At 37.6% G+C, this 21,190-nt stretch overlaps 2 protein-coding genes across 5 annotated transcripts in view; one reads left to right on the top strand and one right to left on the bottom strand.

Moving 5' to 3' along the window:
- The window catches only part of IFT20 (intraflagellar transport 20), a 15,123-nt gene extending 777 nt beyond the window's left edge, over positions 1-14,346 (top strand). For 2 of the 4 annotated variants that reach the window (XM_072429751.1, XM_072429758.1), the window contains exons 2-6: positions 4,416-4,544; positions 6,311-6,396; positions 7,492-7,551; positions 8,202-8,305; positions 12,108-14,346. In XM_072429751.1, coding sequence (XP_072285852.1) covers positions 4,418-4,544; positions 6,311-6,396; positions 7,492-7,551; positions 8,202-8,305; positions 12,108-12,189 — 459 coding nt within the window. In that variant the 5' untranslated portion in view covers positions 4,416-4,417 and the 3' untranslated portion in view covers positions 12,190-14,346. Of the gene's footprint in view, positions 1-4,415; positions 4,545-6,310; positions 6,397-7,487; positions 7,552-8,201; positions 8,308-12,107 lie in introns of those variants that run through there. The other 2 variants (XM_072429765.1, XM_072429771.1) reach the window with 2 other exon arrangements.
- Positions 14,347-15,339: 993 nt separating this feature from the next.
- On the bottom strand, positions 15,340-20,874 carry TMEM97 (transmembrane protein 97). Its single transcript, XM_072429737.1, has 3 exons — positions 20,717-20,874; positions 18,355-18,499; positions 15,340-17,118 (listed from the first exon to the last, which is right to left on the bottom strand). The coding sequence occupies exons 1-3, from the start codon at positions 20,834-20,836 to the stop codon at positions 16,868-16,870; spliced, it is 516 nt and encodes a 171-aa protein (XP_072285838.1). The 5' UTR covers positions 20,837-20,874; the 3' UTR covers positions 15,340-16,867.
- Between the last annotated feature and the right edge of the window lie 316 nt (positions 20,875-21,190).

Raw genomic sequence — 21,190 nt, 5'->3', positions numbered from 1 at the left:
CTTCCTTTCTTCCCTTTTCCTCCTTACTTCCTTTCTTCCCTTTTCCTCCTTACTTCCTTTCTTCCCTTTCCTTCCTTCCTTCTCTTTTCCACATCCCTTCCCTTTTCTCTTTTCCTCCCTTCCCTCTTCTCCCTCCCTTTCTTCCTTCCTTCTGTTTTCATTTTCACTTTCTCTTTTTTTCATGGTAATATTTCCAGGAGGCAGGAAGTTTATTTGTCAGATTAAAACAATAATACAAAGTAGAAGTAATTTAAAGCCTAGCTCCAGAATAAAGTTGCCGCTCTCCTTAATATTTCTGGGCACTTTGATTTCCAAGCTAAACCATTACCACAATCTATGCAGAATGTATGCTCAAAATACTATTGTCAATCTTATAAAAGGTTCTGCCACTGAGCAACTTTTAGTTGCAAACTAGTGGAATTCTGTACCGTTTTTGTATGAAAAAGCTTTCTTGTTTATTGTATTTAATCAATACGCCTGGGGTGCGTATCTGCTTGACTTGTCTGGCAATCCAAAGGTCTAATAAAGGAGTGCACATAAAAAGCTGACAATGCTACTGCTAAGTCATGACAGAAGCTGAATATTACCAATTTACAACAGGAAGGACTGTTAAATTAAGGATCTCTAGATGAGAAACCTTGCAAAAGATTCACAAAGAAAATTTGCTTAAGAATAGCGGTACACAGTGAATAATGTTGTCAAAATAGTGTAACATAGATATGGGTGCCTTGATCATCTATAAAAGTATGCACAGCATATTTTCACATTCTGGCATTTTTTAGGATGGGCATACGCAGGTAGATATTCCCATTCAATCAATAATGCATTTAATCATTTTATAGCATCAACCACAAATCAAGTATTTGATTCAATCTACCAAAAGTAATTGATACCATTTGTAGAAAAAAAAATAGGTCAGTCAGGTTGTAAGACTTCTGTTGATTGTACAAATATCTGACAGGTTTTTCAGGCCCCTTACGTGATTTCCATTTAGTTTCATTGTGATTTTAAATGTGCTTATCTTCAGTAGGAGATTGGTTGAGTTACAGCATAGTGGTCACTTTGCATATCAATCAGTTGATTTAAAATTCAGCTGTTTTGTGACGGAGGTTTGTTTTAGTACAATGGATGGATATTCAGCTCATCATATCTTCAGATTTCCAAATTTATGCTGATTATGGTAACTCTAGCATTAATTCGTAATGTGGGATGTTGGGACTGTATACTGAAGCTTATGAAGCAACTCAGTGTACAACTTAAAATGTAAAAGCAGCTGCGGTGGGAAAATATTTTAAGGCAGAACAACATACTAAGTCTCTTCTACTATAAATTTACATATATATATATATATATATATAAATATCTGCAAGCAGTTTTTTTTTACATATAATGCAGAACAAAAAATTGCAAGCTGTCTGCTCAGATCTATCTTTTAAATATATAAAGATCTGTACTTGTGCAGCTCAGTGTAGAATCCTGGCATACCCAGGTGCCAGGAATAAACGGCAGGAGTTGTATCATTCTGGCCCAGCCAATCATTATGGCGGCTGACCCGAACTCAGAAGAAGATATTGGTGCTGGTAGTGGTAGTAGTAGAATTAGAGGTGATTTTTGGTAAGTCTGTTTTTTGACTTACAATAAATTCTTTCCACTTCTAACAAAACATATTCTTAGACCTGAGTGCCCAAACTTTGCCAACCACTGTGATTGCAGTGGAAAAATCCAGTAGATGAGAAAATATATAGGAAAAACTAGCTTTAAGCACATCATTGTTTGCAAATAGGTAGACCTACAATGAATAGTAAAATGTACATTTCCTATGTATAAGGAATTATTATTATTATTATTATTATTATTATTATTATTATTAATAAACAGGATTTAAAAAGCACCTACATATTATGCAGCCCTGTACATTAAATAGGGGTTGCAAATGACAAATACAGACAGTGACACAGGAGGAGGAGAGGACCCTGCCTAGAAGAGCTTACAATCTAGGAGGTGGGGGGAATAATCACATAATAGGAGGGGAGATAAGGAATGGTGGGAAGTAGTAAGGGTTTTAGGAGACAGAAGAAGACAGGTAGGCACATTTGAAAAGATTGGTTTTGAGCGTTCATTTAAATGAACAGAAAGTAGGAGCAAGACGAATAGGATGAAGATGACCATTCCAGAGAGTTGGGGCAGCTCTAGAAAGTTTTGGAGCCATGCGTGTGATGAGGTTATGAGTGAGGAAGTCATTAGGAGGTCATTGGAGGAGTGAAGAGAACAGCTGGGGGAGTAATTTTCTATCAGGTCAGAAAGGTAAGTGGAACAAGAACTGTGGAGGGATTTGAGGGCAAAACACAGGAGCTTGGATTTGATTCCCAGAAATGGAAGCCAATGAAGAGAACTACAAAGTGAGGCAGCACAAGAGGAGCGGTGGGGAGTCTGGCTGCAGCATTCATATCCAGGAGAACAATCTATGAGAAATGTTTACACAGTTTTGTGATCTTTGCTTCAGGCGTTATCACTCTTTCATATACTGATTACAAACTGGAAGAACATAACCCTGTATCCCAGAGAACTCAAAATACAAAGGGAAGCTTATAGGAGGAAAGGTGTAAGGGTTTATTGCCATTAGTGTGTTGTGTTTAATGGATGTGTTTCCACGTGGAAATGTGTGCGTTAACCCAACACAAAAGACATGGGTTGGTATGATTTAATTAGCATTCATCCTAATGTTACAGTAAAAGCACCAGCCTGCACTACATATTTGTGCCATGCCATGTGTTGGGCTGAAATTCATGGTATATCTGTGGCTATATATATATATATATATATATATATATATATATATAGTTTTCTCTTTTATAAATAATGGATATGTCATTGTCACTCAATGTAGAATTCAAGGTCCTGATATTCAATGAATGACTTAAATCCTTTCAGCCATTAATTGTTTTGTTCCAACTGATTGGATTTTAAACCTATAAAAGACACGTAAGGGTAACTGGCTTTTAAATTGCGGTTTGCTTTATAAAATCAATCCATAGATTTCACATTCCAGCTTTCTCAGACTCTGCACCTTTACACACATATTTTCTTATATGGTTGGAAAAGGGGTAAAGTAAAGGTAACTATATCCTGCTAGGATAGTGGAATTACTGTCACACCTTCCTATTCTTCACTAAAGAGTAGACTCCTCTCTCCTGCGCATGCAGGCAGTTCTGACTCTGGGCGTGCCTCTGCTCCCAAGCTTTGTCAGTTTCGGCCATCCCTCCCTCCATTCAAGAAATAGCCTCTTAATCGTCCCTAGCTATTTAGCTAGCTCAGACACAGCACTCAGGGTTCATGTCTTGCAACATGTCTCCACTAGTGCTGAGACCTTAGTTTTGCTGAGCTAGTTCCTGTACACCTGTTGCTTGATTCAGTGTTTTCTGTGTCCAGGTTTTTGTATTAACCCCTTGTTGACCAGTCTGTTTCCAGTCTATTCCCTTGTGATGTTCCAGTATTTGACCCCAGATGTGGAACCTGCCCTTTCTTGCTTGCTCCCTGCCCTGACCCCGGCCTTCCTGACAATTCTTCACCTTTATGATTTAGTACCGTGTTTCATCCTGCCCATCCTGGTGAGCCTAAGGACCGCAACCTGGCAGTAGCAAGCAGTGCAACATCCTCACCATCAGAAACTCTGGAGAAGACCTGGTTACTGCTTAGACTCTGCACCTTGTCCCTTCTTAGGGATTACACCACTTTTGTGCAAGGCATAGCGCCCCTAGTGGCCATATCTCCCTTAGCGTGACAATTACATTAAATGGTTAAATCACTGGTTTTCCTAAATTTACCTGTAATTTGGCTGCTTTGATTTACTGCATTGCATATCAAAATTTCTATTTACATTGGTTTATTGAATAGTCCTGCTATCGTTTTATTATATACCCTTATAGACCAATAATACATCAGCATTACATCTCATACAAAAGACTAAAGGCAGTCTTTGTTGATTATGGTATGGTATAGCCTAGTATTTGATTTATGCTCTTTTTTTAGAATTTGTTCCCTTCTGAGCTAAGTAACAGATCTTTATTCTTCAGGTTTATTTCTGTATGTGGCTTAGCTTGTTAGCATAAAATAAAATTATCTTTTAAAACCCAGCTGCCTCCAAGGTAATATGTTTCCATGGTTTGTTTTTCCTTTGAATGTAGATACAGCGACCACAGCTGCTTTCAGTACAACATTCATTTTCTGTAGTTTTAGGCAAACGGCCAATGTGCAAGAAAGTCATGAAAGCTGCAGATGACAGTCATTGCTCTATAATTATAGTAGACTGGGTAAAACATACAGATAACACTAATGTCTGTCATTGTTAAAAAATCCTGCAATGGGTTATTTCTTTGTAGAATATTCATTTTTTTCTTAAATATTGTTTTTAATAGCAATGGCTAAAGATTCTCTATCAGAAGCTGGACTGCACTTTGATGAGCTCAACAAGCTGCGTATCTTGGATCCAGATGTCTCCCAGCAAACTACAGAACTAAAAGAAGAATGCAGGGAGTTTGTAGACAGTAAGTCACTGGTACACAAAGAATAGGGGACTCATTTCTCAAAACTTACTTGCTAATAATAAACGTTGTAGCAGAATAAAAAAACGTGTACAGGTTATGTACAGAAACATAACAGGCCTTTTCTGGTTTTGACGTGTATTGCCTAATGCCTAGAATTCATCAAAGATTTTACACACACACACACATTTCAGAAAGTATTCTGATCCCCTTCACTTTTTCAATTTTGTTATGTTGCAGCCTGATGCTACAATCTTTTATATACTTTTTTTTCTAATTAATCTACACTTGGTACCCCATAATGACAAGGTGAAAACGGATATGTATACAAATTTGTAAATTTACTCAAATGAAAAAAATAATAAATATCACTTTTGCATAAGTTATCAGCCATTTACTTAGTTGAATCACCTTTTGGGGGCAATTAAATCCTCAGGTCTACTGGTGTGATGCAACAAGCTTTCTACACCTGGATTGGAAGATTTTCTGCAAATTTTCCTAAGCTTGGTAAGGTTGGATGGGGACCGTCAGTGGACAGCCATTTTAAGGTCTCTTTGAAGATGTTTGCTAGGGTTCAAGTTGGGGCTCTAGCTGGGCCGCTCTAGGACATTCACAGAGTTGTCTCTAAACCACTCCTGCGTTGTCTTTGCTGTGTGCTTTGGGTCATTGTCATGTTGGAAGGCGAACCTTCGACCCAGGCTTAGGTCCTAAACAATGTGGAACGGGTTTACAATAAGGATATCTCTGTACTTTGCTCCATTCAGGTATCCCTCAACCCTGACCAGTCTCCCAGTCCCGGTTTCTAAAAAAAAGAAAAAAAATCTCTCAGCATGATGAGGAGCTCCTGGGAGAGTCCTGGTTGTGCCAAACTTTTTCGATTTGAGAATTATGGAGGCCACTGTGCTCTTGGGAACCTTTAGTACAGCAGAATTTTTTGGGCAGCCTTCCCCAGATCTTTGTGGTTTGCAACAATCCTGTCTCCGAGCTCTGCTGTCAGTTCCTTTAACCTCATGACTTTTGCTCTGATATGTTTTGTCTATAAGGCCTTCTATAGAGAATTGTTTGTGCTTTCCAAATCATGTCTAATTAAATTAATTTACCACAGGTGGACTCCAGTCAGGGTGCAGAAATATCTTAGCAGTGGCCAAAAGAAATGGGAGGCACATGAGCTAAATTTCAAGTGTTGCTGCAAACGGTCTGAATACTTATGCAAATGTTATATGTTTTTATTAAATTTACAAAATTCTCTAAAATTTTTTTCACTTTGTCTTTATGAGGTAGATTATTGGAAAATAAAATTGTATTTTCTTTTTATACATTTATTTTCAGTCATACAGGTTCCTTTCAAATAGATAAATATTACAGTATATGTTTCAACCTCTGTGACCTGTGGTTGTTGACAGTTGCATTTAGGTCAATGGAAGTGGCTGGCCACTCAAGGTTGGCCAGAAGCAACATGTTCCCTTCTGGGTGCAATCTACCACGACCTCACCACAATGGCCTGACAAAGTGGTTCCCAACTGCCCTGGAAGCGGACTAGTGAGCATTTGAGCCAGCTGCAGACAGCTGCAGTCAACCGCAGGTCTGAAATTAGACTATAAACTAACTAAAATGGCTAAAAAAGTGAAACTGAAATAGTTTTGCTTTAACACATGGAATACCATAAGTAAACGTACACACAATATGCAGATGGTTATTGCTGTAAATATTACTAATAATACTACCCTTGTATGATGAAAGAATTCTAAAATATTTTGTTTTGCTTTCAGAAATAGGTGAATTTCAAAAAATAGTGGGTGGATTAATTGGCATTGTGGATCAGCTGGCCAAAGAAACAGAAAATGAGAAGATGAAGGTGAGATGTCATTGGCCTTGATTTTTTTAAAGCTCTCCCAGGCTGGAGAGAATACACTTTCATCAGTGAAGCTGGGTGATCCAGCAAAGCTGGAATGGATCTGGCCCAGGAGTCAAAACATTTGCTAGCAAATAGCAATTGATACACTTTAATCAGTGAACCTGAGTGATCCAGCAAACCTGGAATGGATTGCGTCAAAAAGATTGCGTCGTTCTAAAAGTCATTAGCTATTTGTTAGCAAAATTTTTCAATCCTGGACCAGATCCATTACAGGCTTGCTGGATCACCCATCTTGACTGATGAAAGCATATCCTCTCCAGCCTGGGAGAGCTTTAATAAATCAGGCCCATTGTTACAGAGCTTAGGGAAGTTTTACAACTCTATATTTATGTAATACATAGACTTTGGATATTCTTTGGTTCATTATTTTCAGCGTTTGTGCATTAGTTGTACAGTGTGCACAGCAGAAAATGTTATCTGAAATTGTGTTAATTTTTTACTCAAATAATAAGGATTCCATAATAGTTTTTTTACATTAGAACTGCAGTCTTGTATGACCGACTGACAATGCAATGTTCCCCTTATATATGTTATCAGTGTAGTTTGCAGTAGCAGGGAAATCATTAAAACATTTATGTAATTGGCACATGGATGTTGTAAGGGCAAGCAGCCCCTATTGTTTAAACAAAAAAAGAAATGATAAAAAATAAAACTAGAAAGTCATCTAAATTTTAGGAGAATTATAACTATAACATTTAACTCCTTTCCTTTGTGAAATATTGTAACATGTTTGCCATTCTGGATGACATTGGAGCAGGAATGTGCAGTGTCAGCAGTTTGTGCTTAGAAACTTGTGAAAACTCATCATTGCTCCAATTTCAGCTTGTGTAAACCCATCTGGATCTTGTTGTAATATTACATTAATCATTGATGCAGATTCTTTACATTCATCAGAGTAATGTTGTAAATTGAAAGATTTTTGAGCGTTACCTTTATTTTAGGGTAAATATTTGTAGCTAATTTTCCTACTTAATTTTTGTTTATCAATATATTATAAGAATATTATATTGTGTCCTACATTGTGTACCCAGATAGGTTCCAAAAGCAAAATGTTTTCTATATTGCAATAAAATGAAAGAAATACAGAGAAAAGAGGTAAGACACATGGACATATATCTTTTGTTAACAATTGCCATTATCCGTGCTATGTGATTCAAGCAAGGCAGAATGTAGAGAACCGTTATCTGTTCATCTATAAGATAAATAAATGTTGGATTTACTGACAAAATAACATGATAGGAACAACAGAAATTGTATTCCATGAATCAAGTGTTGTGTAGATCAGTACTTATGGCAATTTGTGTGTGTGTACACACGTGACGGACATTAACAGAAAATGAGAGATGATGCATTACCTAATCAATCATTTGTTGCCCCTTCACTGCCCACTAATTGGGACAGGGAGTGACCTGGCAGTCTAAGGGGTGATGAAAATCTCAGAAATGGGTGGCCACAAATACAAATCTTTTGGACCGTAAAACTGCTCCCAGTTATTTTTATTATTGTTAGTAAACAGAATTTATATAGCGCCAACATATTACGCAGAGCTGTACATTACATAGGGGTTGCAAATGACAGACAGATACACACGGTGACACAGGAGGACGGCAGGGCCCTGCCCAGAAGAGCTTACAATCTAGGAGTGATGTACTTTAGTAGAGTATTTAGCTGTTTGCTGAGAGTTTAACTTTAATATCATTGCTGTATTATATGTGTTAAAAAAAATGATATATTTTGTTTTTTAGGCCATTGGTGCTCGTAATCTGTTAAAATCCATTGCCAAACAACGAGAAGCACGGCAACAACAACTGCATGCATTAATAGCAGAAAAGAAAATGCAGTTAGAAAGGTGAGATATTGGAGCCTTTCACCATATCACCAGGATTGTTGTGATTGTGTATTGTGAGAAATCTTTATGGGATATTTCAGTTATTGGGTTACTTTTCAGATTTTACAGTATAAATTATATTTCACATATAGTAAAAGTCATCCGCAATGGATATATGTCTGGTATGGGTCACTAAAGGACTCGCCTTCCAGATTCTTCATTCTAATAAAGATCCAGATGGTTGATCTGATCAGCAGAGTAACTTTGAATACCGAACAGACTGTAAAAAAAATAAGTTAATTACTTATTACTTACTTAAATCACAGCAATGGAAGTGTAACAGCCACATAGTAGCTTTTGGAGTGAGACTGAAACGTGTAATTATGATAGATATCTTGCATTTATGTTTCAAACAAATATTTTCATATAGTTTCCAAGTTGGTTGACACATTTTCTTACCAGTGCTAAGGTCATGAATTTATTCCTTGGACCTAATCAGTTTGGAATTTACATGTTCGCCCCGAGTAATGTAAATTATGATAACAGCTTGGCATACATTCAATGTACATTTACCAGTAAAGTAAGGTGCACTTAGCTCTTATATCGGGCTCTTAACCCTAAAGTATGCATTGGCCAGTATGTCCTAGGGCTAAAAAAACACTAGAAATAGGTAAATTTGGTTAAACATATCTAAACCTAAAAAACCCAAAATGTAATATAAAGCCTTAGATGTGCAGGCTGCATTAGTTTAGGTTTTTTTTTTTCTAGCTTTCTTTCTTTCTGCTTTGCTGATCAGAATCAAGTAAATTGTTGATATCAGACCACTGATTCTGTCTGCATACAGGTGTTTTTTTTTTTTTTAAACTGTATTGAGAAGGTTCAAGGACATCAAAATTCACAAAACAGTACAGCAATCATAAACATAACAGTTGTGCAATAAACATTATTCAAAGTCAGGAAAATATCCGACATAAAAAAACATATAACAGTAGCTTTTGGGTACACACTGAGAATGTCCAGTCCTGGAGAACTCAAATCACATTTTTATTTAGAATAATGGGGAAAAATACCTATTAGGTAGATGAGAGGGGGAAGGGGGTTGATTAAGGTGTGGCAGGCAGGATAGAAGGCAAAAGGGTGCAGGAAATACAGAACTCAGTGCTGGAGTGAAAACATCAAAACCTTAGGTAAGCATGGCTTGCTTATCCTAGGTAAACCGAGAGGTTACTTTTTTAGACAAATAGACAATTATGGGTCCCGCATATAATGATAAAGCTTACACCATAGCTTGGAGTGTGGTCAGGTAGTCTGGTGAGTCACAGAACAAAACCCAATAAAACCATCTTTGGTTATGTTTGTCTTCCGAGCCTTTTATAGAGGCGGTCAGGTCCTCTATTATGTACATGTCATTGACTCGTTCGAACCATTGGCTATTGTGGGAGCCCCTGTTTGACGCCACAGTGCAGGTATGCAGGCTCGACATACAGGTGTTTTGTTTTTTGGTTTGGTTGTGATGTGTTTGTACTCAAGACAGTTACACATACAAGATGCACTTTTTATGGGATGCTTTGGCTCACTCCCAGCAGTTGTATTAGTTTGTAGAACTTGTCTAAAGCCCCTGTGATTCAAACTAGCATATGTCATGACATCTGAAGATTTTTTTTGGCTCATGAAAACTTGTAATTTAGAATAAAGTTCACTCCCTTGACAAAAAGATCAGGTCCCTGTGCTGTGCACCTCCAATACGGCTCTACTTCCCTTCCCAGCCCCATAGCCTTTCATGTGTCACACACACAGTACTGATCCAAAGTAAAGCTCAAAGGGCAGATTGTGTAGCCCTGAGATAACCTTGTAGTAAACACTGACCTAGTGTTATATCTGTGTCTACAATCTACTTTTCAAAAGACTGTTTGATGATTCCAAATTAGAGAAATAATGGTGTATAAACTAAGAAAGAATATTCGATGAGAAAAAGTTGAAAGTTATGTTCAAATATATAAATAATAATCCTAATTTATATACCACAGTGGGAAACTAGTGACAGTTAAAGGGGAATAATTGTAGACAGAGGTCTCTGGTGACTATATAAACTCAATAACATTTTTCAAACTTGGCATGTTTTAAAGATCATTTATGATGCCTAACCCTCATTACATAAAATGTTAGTAACATCATTTAGGGCCTGTTCCAACTATGGCTGCACACTGCATTAGTGGGCATTGTGTTAGCATACAAAAACTGGTCATGCCTCATTTTGAAAAACATATTGCACTGCAGTGTGTCAGTTTTTATTGCACTTCAGGTGCATGTAGTGAGTTAGGATGAATGACAATTCAATACATATAATAACATTTTACAATGCACTAGTGGGAACAGACTTCTAGGGACTCTTTTGAAAAAAATGCCTGTGAGATTAGGTTTTGTTGGAAGTAACTATTGCCTGACTGTTCCCGACTACACTGATCCGCCAAATGTTCATGGTCACATATTTTTTTTCTTGTGTTTTGTGTTACACATGTTAACACACATCATGTTGCAATGCAATAATGAAGCCCATTCATTGTGAATGGGCACGTAGGACATAGGAACAGATCAAAAATGGACAAGCATTCTTCAACACAAAGCAACACCAGTGCATCACAGCACCCCATAGTACATTGTCCTGTGCTGCTAAGCATATGCATTGGAGCTGCAAGTTCATGGTGCATTGGGGTGCCACTGAAATTAAATGTTAAAGACTAATTAGCATTGTGTTAACACACGTGTTGCTGTAATCTACCTAGTCGTAAAGGTCAGCACTAAAACCACTGACAGATGAATAGCATTGATTACCTAAGTTTGCTTTTGTCAAGGTGGGATATATTTGGGGCAGCAAGTGATCAGTTCTTAAAGTTGTTGTGTTAGAAGCAGGAAACATGTAATGATCTGAGGAGCTATATAAAAAAAACTAAGTGTAATAGCCAAAGGACTGGGTCAGACAATCTCAAACAGCAGGTCCTGTGGGGTATTCCCTTGGTAGCTAAAAGTGTGGTCCAATGAAGAACAATCTGGCAGCTGGGTCATGGGTACCCAAAGCACATGGGGGAAGGTGAGCCCATATGGTCTGATCCCACAGAACCTACAGCAACACAAATTGCCTAAAAAACCTAATGTTGACCACGGGAGAATTATGTAAGCATTAGAATTAGACCATAAAGCAATGAAAAAAGGTGCTCTGGTCCCATTGCATCTGATCAATTGCATGTCCATGTGCATAATTTTTCTGCGAATGAGAAGGCAGCAGGGTGCACTATAGGAGGCCAGTGGTGTGCTTTATAGCGAACGTCTTAGTGCTTCATTCCACGCTCTTATACAGGGCCTACATAATATTAGACTGGTTGTTTTTATTGTTTTGTGCTAACTGCACATTTCAGTGACTCTAAATATGAATGGATCAGCTGAGTTTATGTTTCAGAGCCTCATCTCCTTAGTATTTTTGCAGAGACAGATTTTACTTTTTCATATTACTTAGCGGTTTATATATATATATATATATATATATTTTTTTTTTTTTTGCAAATTGTTTCTGCTATGATGAACAGAATAAAAAGCTATATTACTTAAAGTTTTAGTAACTATCCACTTCTTATAAATCTACTGTGATATGTTTGTGAATCATTTTGAGCAATCTCACTTAATCAAACTGAATATCCAGAGGAAGTTTTACATCTAAAAATCCTGAATGATGTTTATATTACTGTAGTATGATATTTTTTGCAGTCTGTGCATGTCGTGTTTATTTCCCATATCATCCCTCTAAATTCTCTGTATTGTTTTCTTCTAGGTATCGGATAGAATACGAAGCTCTGTGTAAAGTAGAAGCTGAGCAAAACGAATTTATTGACCAATTCATCCTACAGAAATAACTGCAGGAAATAACCTAAAGTACTGACTAGAGTTTTTTTTTTTAATGAAATATTTTTCAGAAACTTTCATCATTCCAATTTCTTTTCCCCATTGGGATCATTTCTTGAAGGCCTTCCAAGTATGAAAATTTTCTTTCTTATTTCTGCGACTTTCAAACACATTCCATAACCAATTTGTACATTTTACACAGTCCTATCCCTGAGATTTATTAGATAGCAGACACTTCTGTATAAAAGGTTCACACCCCTGCAAAAAAAAATCTTGTTACATTTTTGTTAATCGTTTCATCAAAACAATTCTTTTTATTGTATAAACCTGTACTGCGCCTGTAATGCAGAGTAATGCAGCTCAGGAGTAACCCCACTGCTAAGGTAGTTTTTTTTATTTATTCTTGAAGTCCTTGAATTAAGAGCGCATTTATCCATTTCAACATGCATTTCCTGTAATAATTTCCCATAAGGTATTTTGTGTAAACTATATAATACACATTCAGTTCAATTTACATACAATACCTTTCAATTCACCCAAAAAGGAAACTGAAAACCACAACTATATTGCACCAAGAAAACGCACAACAGGAGGCCAGCTTATGGCAATGGTACAAAATCTATCTGCAGCAAAATATGTATTAAACCAGCCTACGCTCAGAACTGTTTTTTAAGAAATGTCAGATATTCACACAATATTGTGTGTTGTGTTTTTATACTTAATAATCCAACCTACAGTAACACAAAACAACCGGGGTAGGATACTGATATTATGACAGTAAGCTAAAATGTGATTGGACGTTATGAGTTACCACGTTTGGTGGTGTTATCCATTTTAAGTATTTATGTTTTAGTCTATCTGATTTTTGAACTAAAGTAAATTAGAGGCTAGGGGTATGTTGGCTGAGTTGTTACTTTTGTAGGTAAGGCAGATGTTGTTTCAAACAGCTATAAATAAATGTATTTACTGCCTGGAAAGATGTACATATACTCCAAACAGAAAACAATATAACATTTCATTGATGTGAAAAAGTTCTAAAAACGTTTGAAAATTTTCGATTAGTAACACTGGCTATTACGCACGGGCGATAATCTGTATCCAGAAAGCTCAATGCACCAATGGTAGTTACCTTCAGGCGTCCTATATAAGCCGCATACCAACCAAATAAAATGCATAGCAGGAGCGTGTGTGTAGATCCATTGTTCAAGATCTTCCGACATGGATCAAAAAATATTGTACATAAAGAAAAGTTTTTATCTCTGGAAAAGTTCTCCTAGGTAACGTTATTTAATTTTGATACCTCACGCTTCTGGTGTATTTTTTTGTATTTTATTAGAACTTGTAAGAGAAAAATTTTAGGGCTTTCCTTTTTTATTAAGGAAGTTTCTAAAAAAAAAAAAAAAGGGGGTTCTTTCCCCTAGTCGTGATCTGGGTAGGCAGTGCTAATGGATGTAACGTGTACATCAAAGCAAAATAATGGAAACCTATTTGTTACTATTGCTGGCTGACCTGTGATTGGCTGCTACAGACACTGCGGCGTCTTTTCTTTTATTATATATAACTGTTTTGTGTATTAGCAGAGTTGTGGTGAGTGATGACAATTTTAGTTTGTTTTCTGTGCTAATTTTCATAGCCGTGATGTTGCAATCTGTGGAAGTACATTTCATTATCCATTTTCATTAGTATGAATTATATTGTTATTTGTGGCCGATATTCAATACTGTCAAAATGGTGAAGATTTTATCTGCTATTTCTCTAGTAACAATATACCAAGATATTTACTACACCCAAGTATTTACTATTTGTCCACATACAGGCATAATAAACACACAGGGGTTTCTTTATATAGCGGTCAATATTACATTCCCTGGTGTAACTGCCACTGGCATCTGAAAAAAAACAGACCTACAGGATTTTCCACTAAACAATTTATAGTGAATGTCAGATTCACTGCTTCATAAATAGACCCCACAGAGTGTGTACATATATTATTTTATATAATGAAAAGTGAAATTACCGTCTAGACAAAGTCAGTTCATGGACTGCAAAAAAATGCATTTACCCAGATTCAGTTATATGTGTGAGTGGTTGCATTTTATAACGGAGTGCCTTATGTATGTTATTTGCATGAATTTTTAAAAGCGCATCAATAAAAAAAAAAAAAAGGGTTGTTTGTTTTTCATTAAAAAAATGAATTAAAGCTGCTCTCCCAGTATAGACCCCCTGCACCATTTCCCTGCACCAGTTCTTGTCAGGGTTGAATACCTCACCTGGTGCAGAGCTGACATTATAATGTAAGTGATATTCTGCAGCTATGAAATCTGCCCCTATTGAAGCAGTAAATGAAGAAGCCAAACTCCTTACATAAGCTGTCAGAAAATATTTTAGCAGGGATAACCACAGGCAGAAGAGTTATAAAATAAAAAGTTAGCGTTAGACCCTAAATCAAATTTCCAGCCAAAGCAACTGGTTTTGTTTTAGTTTTATTTATGGTTACCAATAGGCTTTCCTATCCTGTATTAAAAGCTTATTGGCAACATTCAAATCTAACCAACATTTTATATATGTTTCTATTAGGAAATCTGTAAGATAGGATATTAGTTCTCCCTGAGGAATTTTCATCAAACACTGGTCTAAAATGTCCACATCTGTATAGAGAACTTTAGTATCTGTTCTTTGTCTGATCAAACAGATGTCACATCTTTGTGGCCATATAGTGCAGTGTCCTATACAGTACCACCAGCCTGCCTGATGCACAATGCAGCATAAACATCTTATTACCAAAGAAAGGAGATAACCTTGTTTAGTTTATAACTGACTGATTTGACTGGAAATCTGTTATGCTGTTCTTATAATAAAGGATTAGAGATGGGTAACCCAGGACAGATCAGAGCTTTAGATCACATTTGATCCACTGTTTGTACATTTAATGTGTATTTTTTTATTAATATTTACCAACACATTCAAGCGGAAACCTTATAATCAGTTGAGTACTGATCTCTTCTCAGAACCTTTTTTTCTTCTTGAAATTAAAGTGAAATTGGGAGGCTGAATGCCCTACTCTGTACTCGGTATGATGCTGATAGGCATACATCACATTTTTAGTATGACTTTCTGGTTTTTACTATGACTTTCTGGTTTTATCCCATTAAGAATGACACTTGTTACTATCTCAAAAATAGATTTATTTAAGAAATCATATGAAACGTTATTTATGATCATTAGAACAGTACTGAGAGACGTTTCACAACAGTACAGAAAGGAACAAACAAATTCAATATCAAGTGAAATAAAGATAAAAGAATTGGTGTAATTAAATAAAAAAAAAATTTGTGCACTATATGTATTTCGGCTTTACCACTGCAACAAGACCATTCAATGGAAATATTTCTAGATCACATATGGGTTTACCATATTTTATGTATAGTATTTACTTATAAAAGTCTGCCTTGTGTAGAAACCAAACATTGGGGACTTTATGAGGATCTAATGGACAAGAAAGTGACACAGGAAAATGTAAGGCTGGCACAATTATGTATACAATATGGCTAGGCTGTGTTAATAAGAAACCTGACTGAACAGGATGAGTTTTGCTGAGCAGGTAAACAGGTCACATGTTTGTTTTAGGCCATTTGTCCACGGTTCTGCATTCCAAGTATTCTTCTATATCTATGTATCAGGGATGCATTAAATGGCTCAATAGTTGGACACCTGATCATCACACCTATACAAGTTTGTTGGAAATCCCATTCCATGGTCATTTTTATGCAGTTGGCTCCCTTTGTGTCTATAACAGCCTCCACTCTCATGAGAAGCCTTTACATAGGATTTTGGAGTTTGTCTCCAGTAATGTATGCTGGTTTTGCCTAAAGAGCATTAGTGAGATCAGGCACTAATATTGCATAGGACCTGGCTACCAGTCAGCTTTGCTCCCACAGTAGGGTTAAGGTCAGGGCTGGGTGTAGGTTCCTTTACACTCACCAAACGTTTCTTTATGAACCCAGCTTTGCATACTAGGAGCACAGTCACACGCTTTCTCCAGCTACCACAATGCTTAAGGCACAGAATTGTCTGTCTGCTATAGCATTGCCAACACCCTGCAATGAAATCACCATAACATGATTTTGATTGGTGTGCACATACTGTTGGCTATGCAGTATACCACAGGAAAAGTGGGATAAAAGCATCATGTGACTTCATAATCGTCCCCCTTTGTTTAATTGTCACGTCCCCTGAACACACTAATTTCCCCATTAGGTCTAATTGCACCTCCTGCTTTATTGTGTCTAAAAGGCAAAATGTGTAAGCCAACAATAATTTATCCTTCAATAAATTTTATAAATTGTCCTTACTTTTCTCATCACACAAATGATCAGTCAGATTATAAATGTGTTTTAAGTTGTCTACAAGTAGCTGGAGATTAAAAAGATTTGCTGTGGCTTATTACCAGCATTTCATATGCAAAATATCCTAATACATAGGGCAGATTGTATGATTGGCATACAGGACATCTGAATATATAATGGTCTGTTTTTCAATGATAAATGAAATTCCTATAAAAGCAAAATTATTATTGATTTTGTTGCCAGTAAGAAGTTAAATTATTATTTACTGCAGTAAACATTGCTTGTTGTTCCTGACACTGGATATAGTCACAGCCCATGGTTATGAAGAAAGAAGTCTGTGATATTACTTCCTTTTCCTCTTCTCCTCTTTACAATATCTGGGACTGAACAGCATAGTGACCAGGATCAGTACTGGGATCACTAAATAGGGAGCGTATACGGCCACTAGTGTAAGGCGCTCCTTTTGTGTTGGAGAATCCAGCTCGGCTGTTTTTGGAAAATCACCGAAGAGAAGATGTGCAAGGATGGCCAGTACTGTGGTAGCTACATGGGACGAATAGACGATAGCGGGAACTCTGATCCATCGGCAGCCACCTAAAAATATGAGATAAGCAGAAGAAAAAATAAAGAGTATTCAATAGATTTCAGTCATTCACCCAACCTTTACAAGGGCAAAGTCAAAGACTGATAATTATCCATGAGTAAACTAAACAGATCAATGTGCAAAGAGTGATAACGTAAATAACCATTATATGATCAAAGATCAAATAACAAAAAAAGGATACAGCATATTTTCACTTTACTGTAGAAATCAATGCAATCAACAAACACAACATTACATTTTAGTGTATTTAAAGGTATTGCCCCTTGAGTTGCTCTTCTGAGCAGCATAATTATTTTAGTATTTTTAAATGTCAAAGTGATACATTTGACTTTTATAAATACTTCTTATTTTAAAGTTACCACAGGTCCCGCCCTCCAGCACACGCCGCGCACACACACACGTCCCATGTCCGCCTGGCATCTGCATCCCCTGGCCTCGCGTCTCCAACGTTCACGCTGGGGATGTGAGGCCAAGGGACACCGGGCCAGCATCGCTGGAGGACGCCATGGGCTTGTGTGGACCGGGTAAGCCCTCAATTCTCCCCAGGGTTACTGCTTTTTGTAATGAAATTTAACCCGGAGCCACACTCAGGATTACCGCCAGGGAGGTTAATGAAGTAACTGGATTGTCATAGAAGGTTGGTTCTATAATCAGCAACTTTTCTGCTTTGCTGCAGAGATGCATGGAAAATTATTTTTCATCTCTGACTTAAACTAAGGCCCCATGTTGTATATGTACATGTGTGTATCGTGTATAAAGGACCACAAAAAAGGCATTTGACAAAATTTGCTGTGCTGCAGGCATTTAAATAAGATGCAGACCATTATAGTCAGAAATCAGGAGCACAAGTCTCCACTGAAAAACTGCAATAGACTCAACCAACAGACATTGGCATATTGGCTCCTGGAATTTGCTGTTAGTAAAACTTTCATCAAGCAGGCAACCAATTTTCTGTAATTCATTTCTCATGAAGGCTTCTCACAGGAACAAGTTATTATGGCCCCCACACAATCCAGTACAATCCTGTATCCTGCTGTGTGTAGCACTGCCACCTTCGAGAACAGAAGTTGGCCCTGGGGTTTTCAGCAGCACCATTACTAGCTTAGTCTACTATCAGTAGCTATGGATTCCACCACTGAGGACTCATACATTTCCTTTTTCTAACCTTTGATATTTTCTTGAATATATTTTATTCCTACACATGTGGCATCAAAGATAATACTCACCTTTTAAGAAAGCATAGGCAGCCACAGGGAAGAAGGGAAGCTGCACAATGGCTTCACAATACACAAAACTCAAAAACCATGGAGGAGGATTCCTCATGAGATGATCCTTAAAGGTGGCAGTGTACCATTTCATCAAATCCAGAAGCTGCAGACAGACACAAAGGAACATCAGTTATTTATTTAACAACAGAAGATGCAGATATTTATTATTTGTCAAAAATTATTATTATTTCCATCAGGAACGCATATCAACCGCCACTAAGTACACATCTGCAAATCCTGATAATCAGCTAATTGTATACATAACATATAATTGCAATGTTTCCCAACCAGGGTTCTGTGCAATATAAGGGTTCCTCCAGAGGTTCCTGGGGGATTCCTTGAGCAATTTGGAGCTATTAGGTCATTTTAAGTGACACCAATGGTATTTTTGGTTATAAATTCCCCTCACTGGCCAATAATGTACTATGAGCTGTGGGTATAATATTTATCAAATGTAGTTCCCTAAAACCTGAAAGTTATTTCCTGGGTTACCCCCATGTAAAAAGGTTGAGTAAGGCTGATATAATGGCCCTGATTTATTAAAGATCTCAAAGGCTGGAGAGATACACACTTTCATCAGTGAAGCTGGGTGATCCAAAAAACCTGGGATGGATCTAGTGCAGGATTGAAATAGCAACTGACTTTAAATGACTTTACTATATCTCCCCTTCCTTATGTAATATTAGTTTTCCTTGCATTTTGTATACATAAGGCCTACTAATAATTGGCACACACAATGACATTTTGTTTTCGGAACTAATGGGATTGAACTGTGTGACATGGACCCTGATACTGGGCAGGTGTAGGTACACCTGCCCAGTATCAGGGTCCATGTCACACAGTTACTCATTCTTCAAATGAAAATGTAAAGTGCACAGACCAATGCACTAAATGTCCTATAAAAAGGGACACATAGCATTTTTTTTTTGCTTTTTTTTGTAATGCAGCACACCATAACACACAGTAGTACCTTACAATGCATTGTGGTGCTCTGATATGCATGGACATCAGAGTTGTTGTGCATTAGGCTGTCACTGAAAATAGTAATGCAATGTAATGTGCACTAATGGGATTGTAAGCTCTTCTGGGCAGGGTCCTCTCCTCCTGTGTCACTCTCTGTGTCTGTCATTTGCACCCCCTATTTCTTGTACAGCGCTGCGTAATATGTTGGTGCTATATAAATACTGATTATTATTATTAATAATAATATTAATAATAATAATAACGATATCATTACTGCCTCAGAAGAAAGATACATTTGGATTAAAATCAAATTAAACTGTGTGTGATAAGCCATATGTGAACACAAGTACATGCATACAGGAATGTAGAAATACAATATAAGAAATGATGCATCTTGGCTTTCCCCTATCTATATATATCACCATGGATTGTCAATGACAAACCAATACACATGTACAATATTCATATGTAATGTACCTGTGCTGCAGAGACGTTTTTTTCTGCATTGATTCACTTTAGGGACCCATTTAAAGAGTCAGATCTGGTACTGATCTATAAAGCAATGAGTGTCTAATAAACGCCCAGGTCACAATGTCGCCCTGTGATAACATATGAGCTCTGTAGTCCCATAGCTTTATAATTACATTGCATAGCATCTTTCAATGCTGCACAATGCAAGATAATGCACTACCATGTGTTGTGATGTGCTGCGTGACAGTATACATGTCAGATATTTATCATGGCGGACCATTGAGTCGAGCACGACTATTCGTCTCGGGAAAAAATCTGAACACTAATGTTGTTCATCAATCGGCCATGCTGGACTGATAAACGACCGATGGATGGAGGAGAGGACAAAGTGCAGATAGCTCATCTCCCTCTTTGGGGGTGTTGTATGTGCAGCCTTCATTCATTTATCTGTCACTGGGAAACATCACAGAAGATCATTTCCAGTGACAGTGAATTTACATGTACATAGCTGGAACATCATCCGTTTTATTAAATTACTAGGGCCTATCTCCAAAAACTGAAACCTTTGCATGTAGGATTCTTTGTAGCACACAGAACACCTCCAGCTGTCATCTATCTGCCCCAGATCCATCTACAGAGCTCAGCCCAGGGATAAGACTTGTTCTTGCTCATTGCAACCAATCAGAATCCTTGTTATATCTTCAGACCTGGACTGTAGAAATGTCAGCTGGAAGCTGATTGGCTGTCAGTGGAGAAGTACAGCACAATAGTGTATATCAGTGGCTGGTGCTGTATAATAATAGAGAGGACAATGAGCAGCAATAACCCCAGCCAGGCTGGTCACTGCACTTTTCTAGCAGCTGTCATTGTGTGATAATATACTGACCTGCTGCGGGTACCAGCTGGACGGAAGGATGGCCTGCAGGTCTACGAGCAGGGTGATGGGGATATGAGAGAAGAAATAGAAGAAGAAGATCCATTCCAGCAGCCGTACGAGGGAAGCCATGGCTGGGAGAGCAGCGCTGTGCACTGAGAGGCGGGAGGGAGGAATCCACAATCGCACCAGGCAGCGCCCGCCCTCTCCGATTCCAACAGCCAATCATAAATCGGTTCTTGGATTTACACACACCACGTGGTCCATTGTAATTCGCCATCCCGCCTTTTTCTAGTGACAGGTATGTGAGGTGGCAGAATATTGCTGAATGGTGCCTGAAAAAAAGGCTTTTCTTTATATTAATACTAAAAGAGACCTGACATGAGAGGAGTGTGCCAATACTGCTCACCCTTCCTTCTACAATGATAAAGACTTGTAGGTTGTAGGTACAGCGCTATGTAATATAATGGCGCTATAATATTATGT

The sequence above is a fragment of the Pyxicephalus adspersus genome, chromosome 1, assembly GCF_032062135.1.
Source record: "Pyxicephalus adspersus chromosome 1, UCB_Pads_2.0, whole genome shotgun sequence".
In the NCBI taxonomy this organism is placed as follows: domain Eukaryota; kingdom Metazoa; phylum Chordata; class Amphibia; order Anura; family Pyxicephalidae; genus Pyxicephalus; species Pyxicephalus adspersus.
The sequence above is the reverse complement of the archived record's forward strand: the minus strand, read 5'-3'. Positions and strand labels throughout refer to the sequence as shown.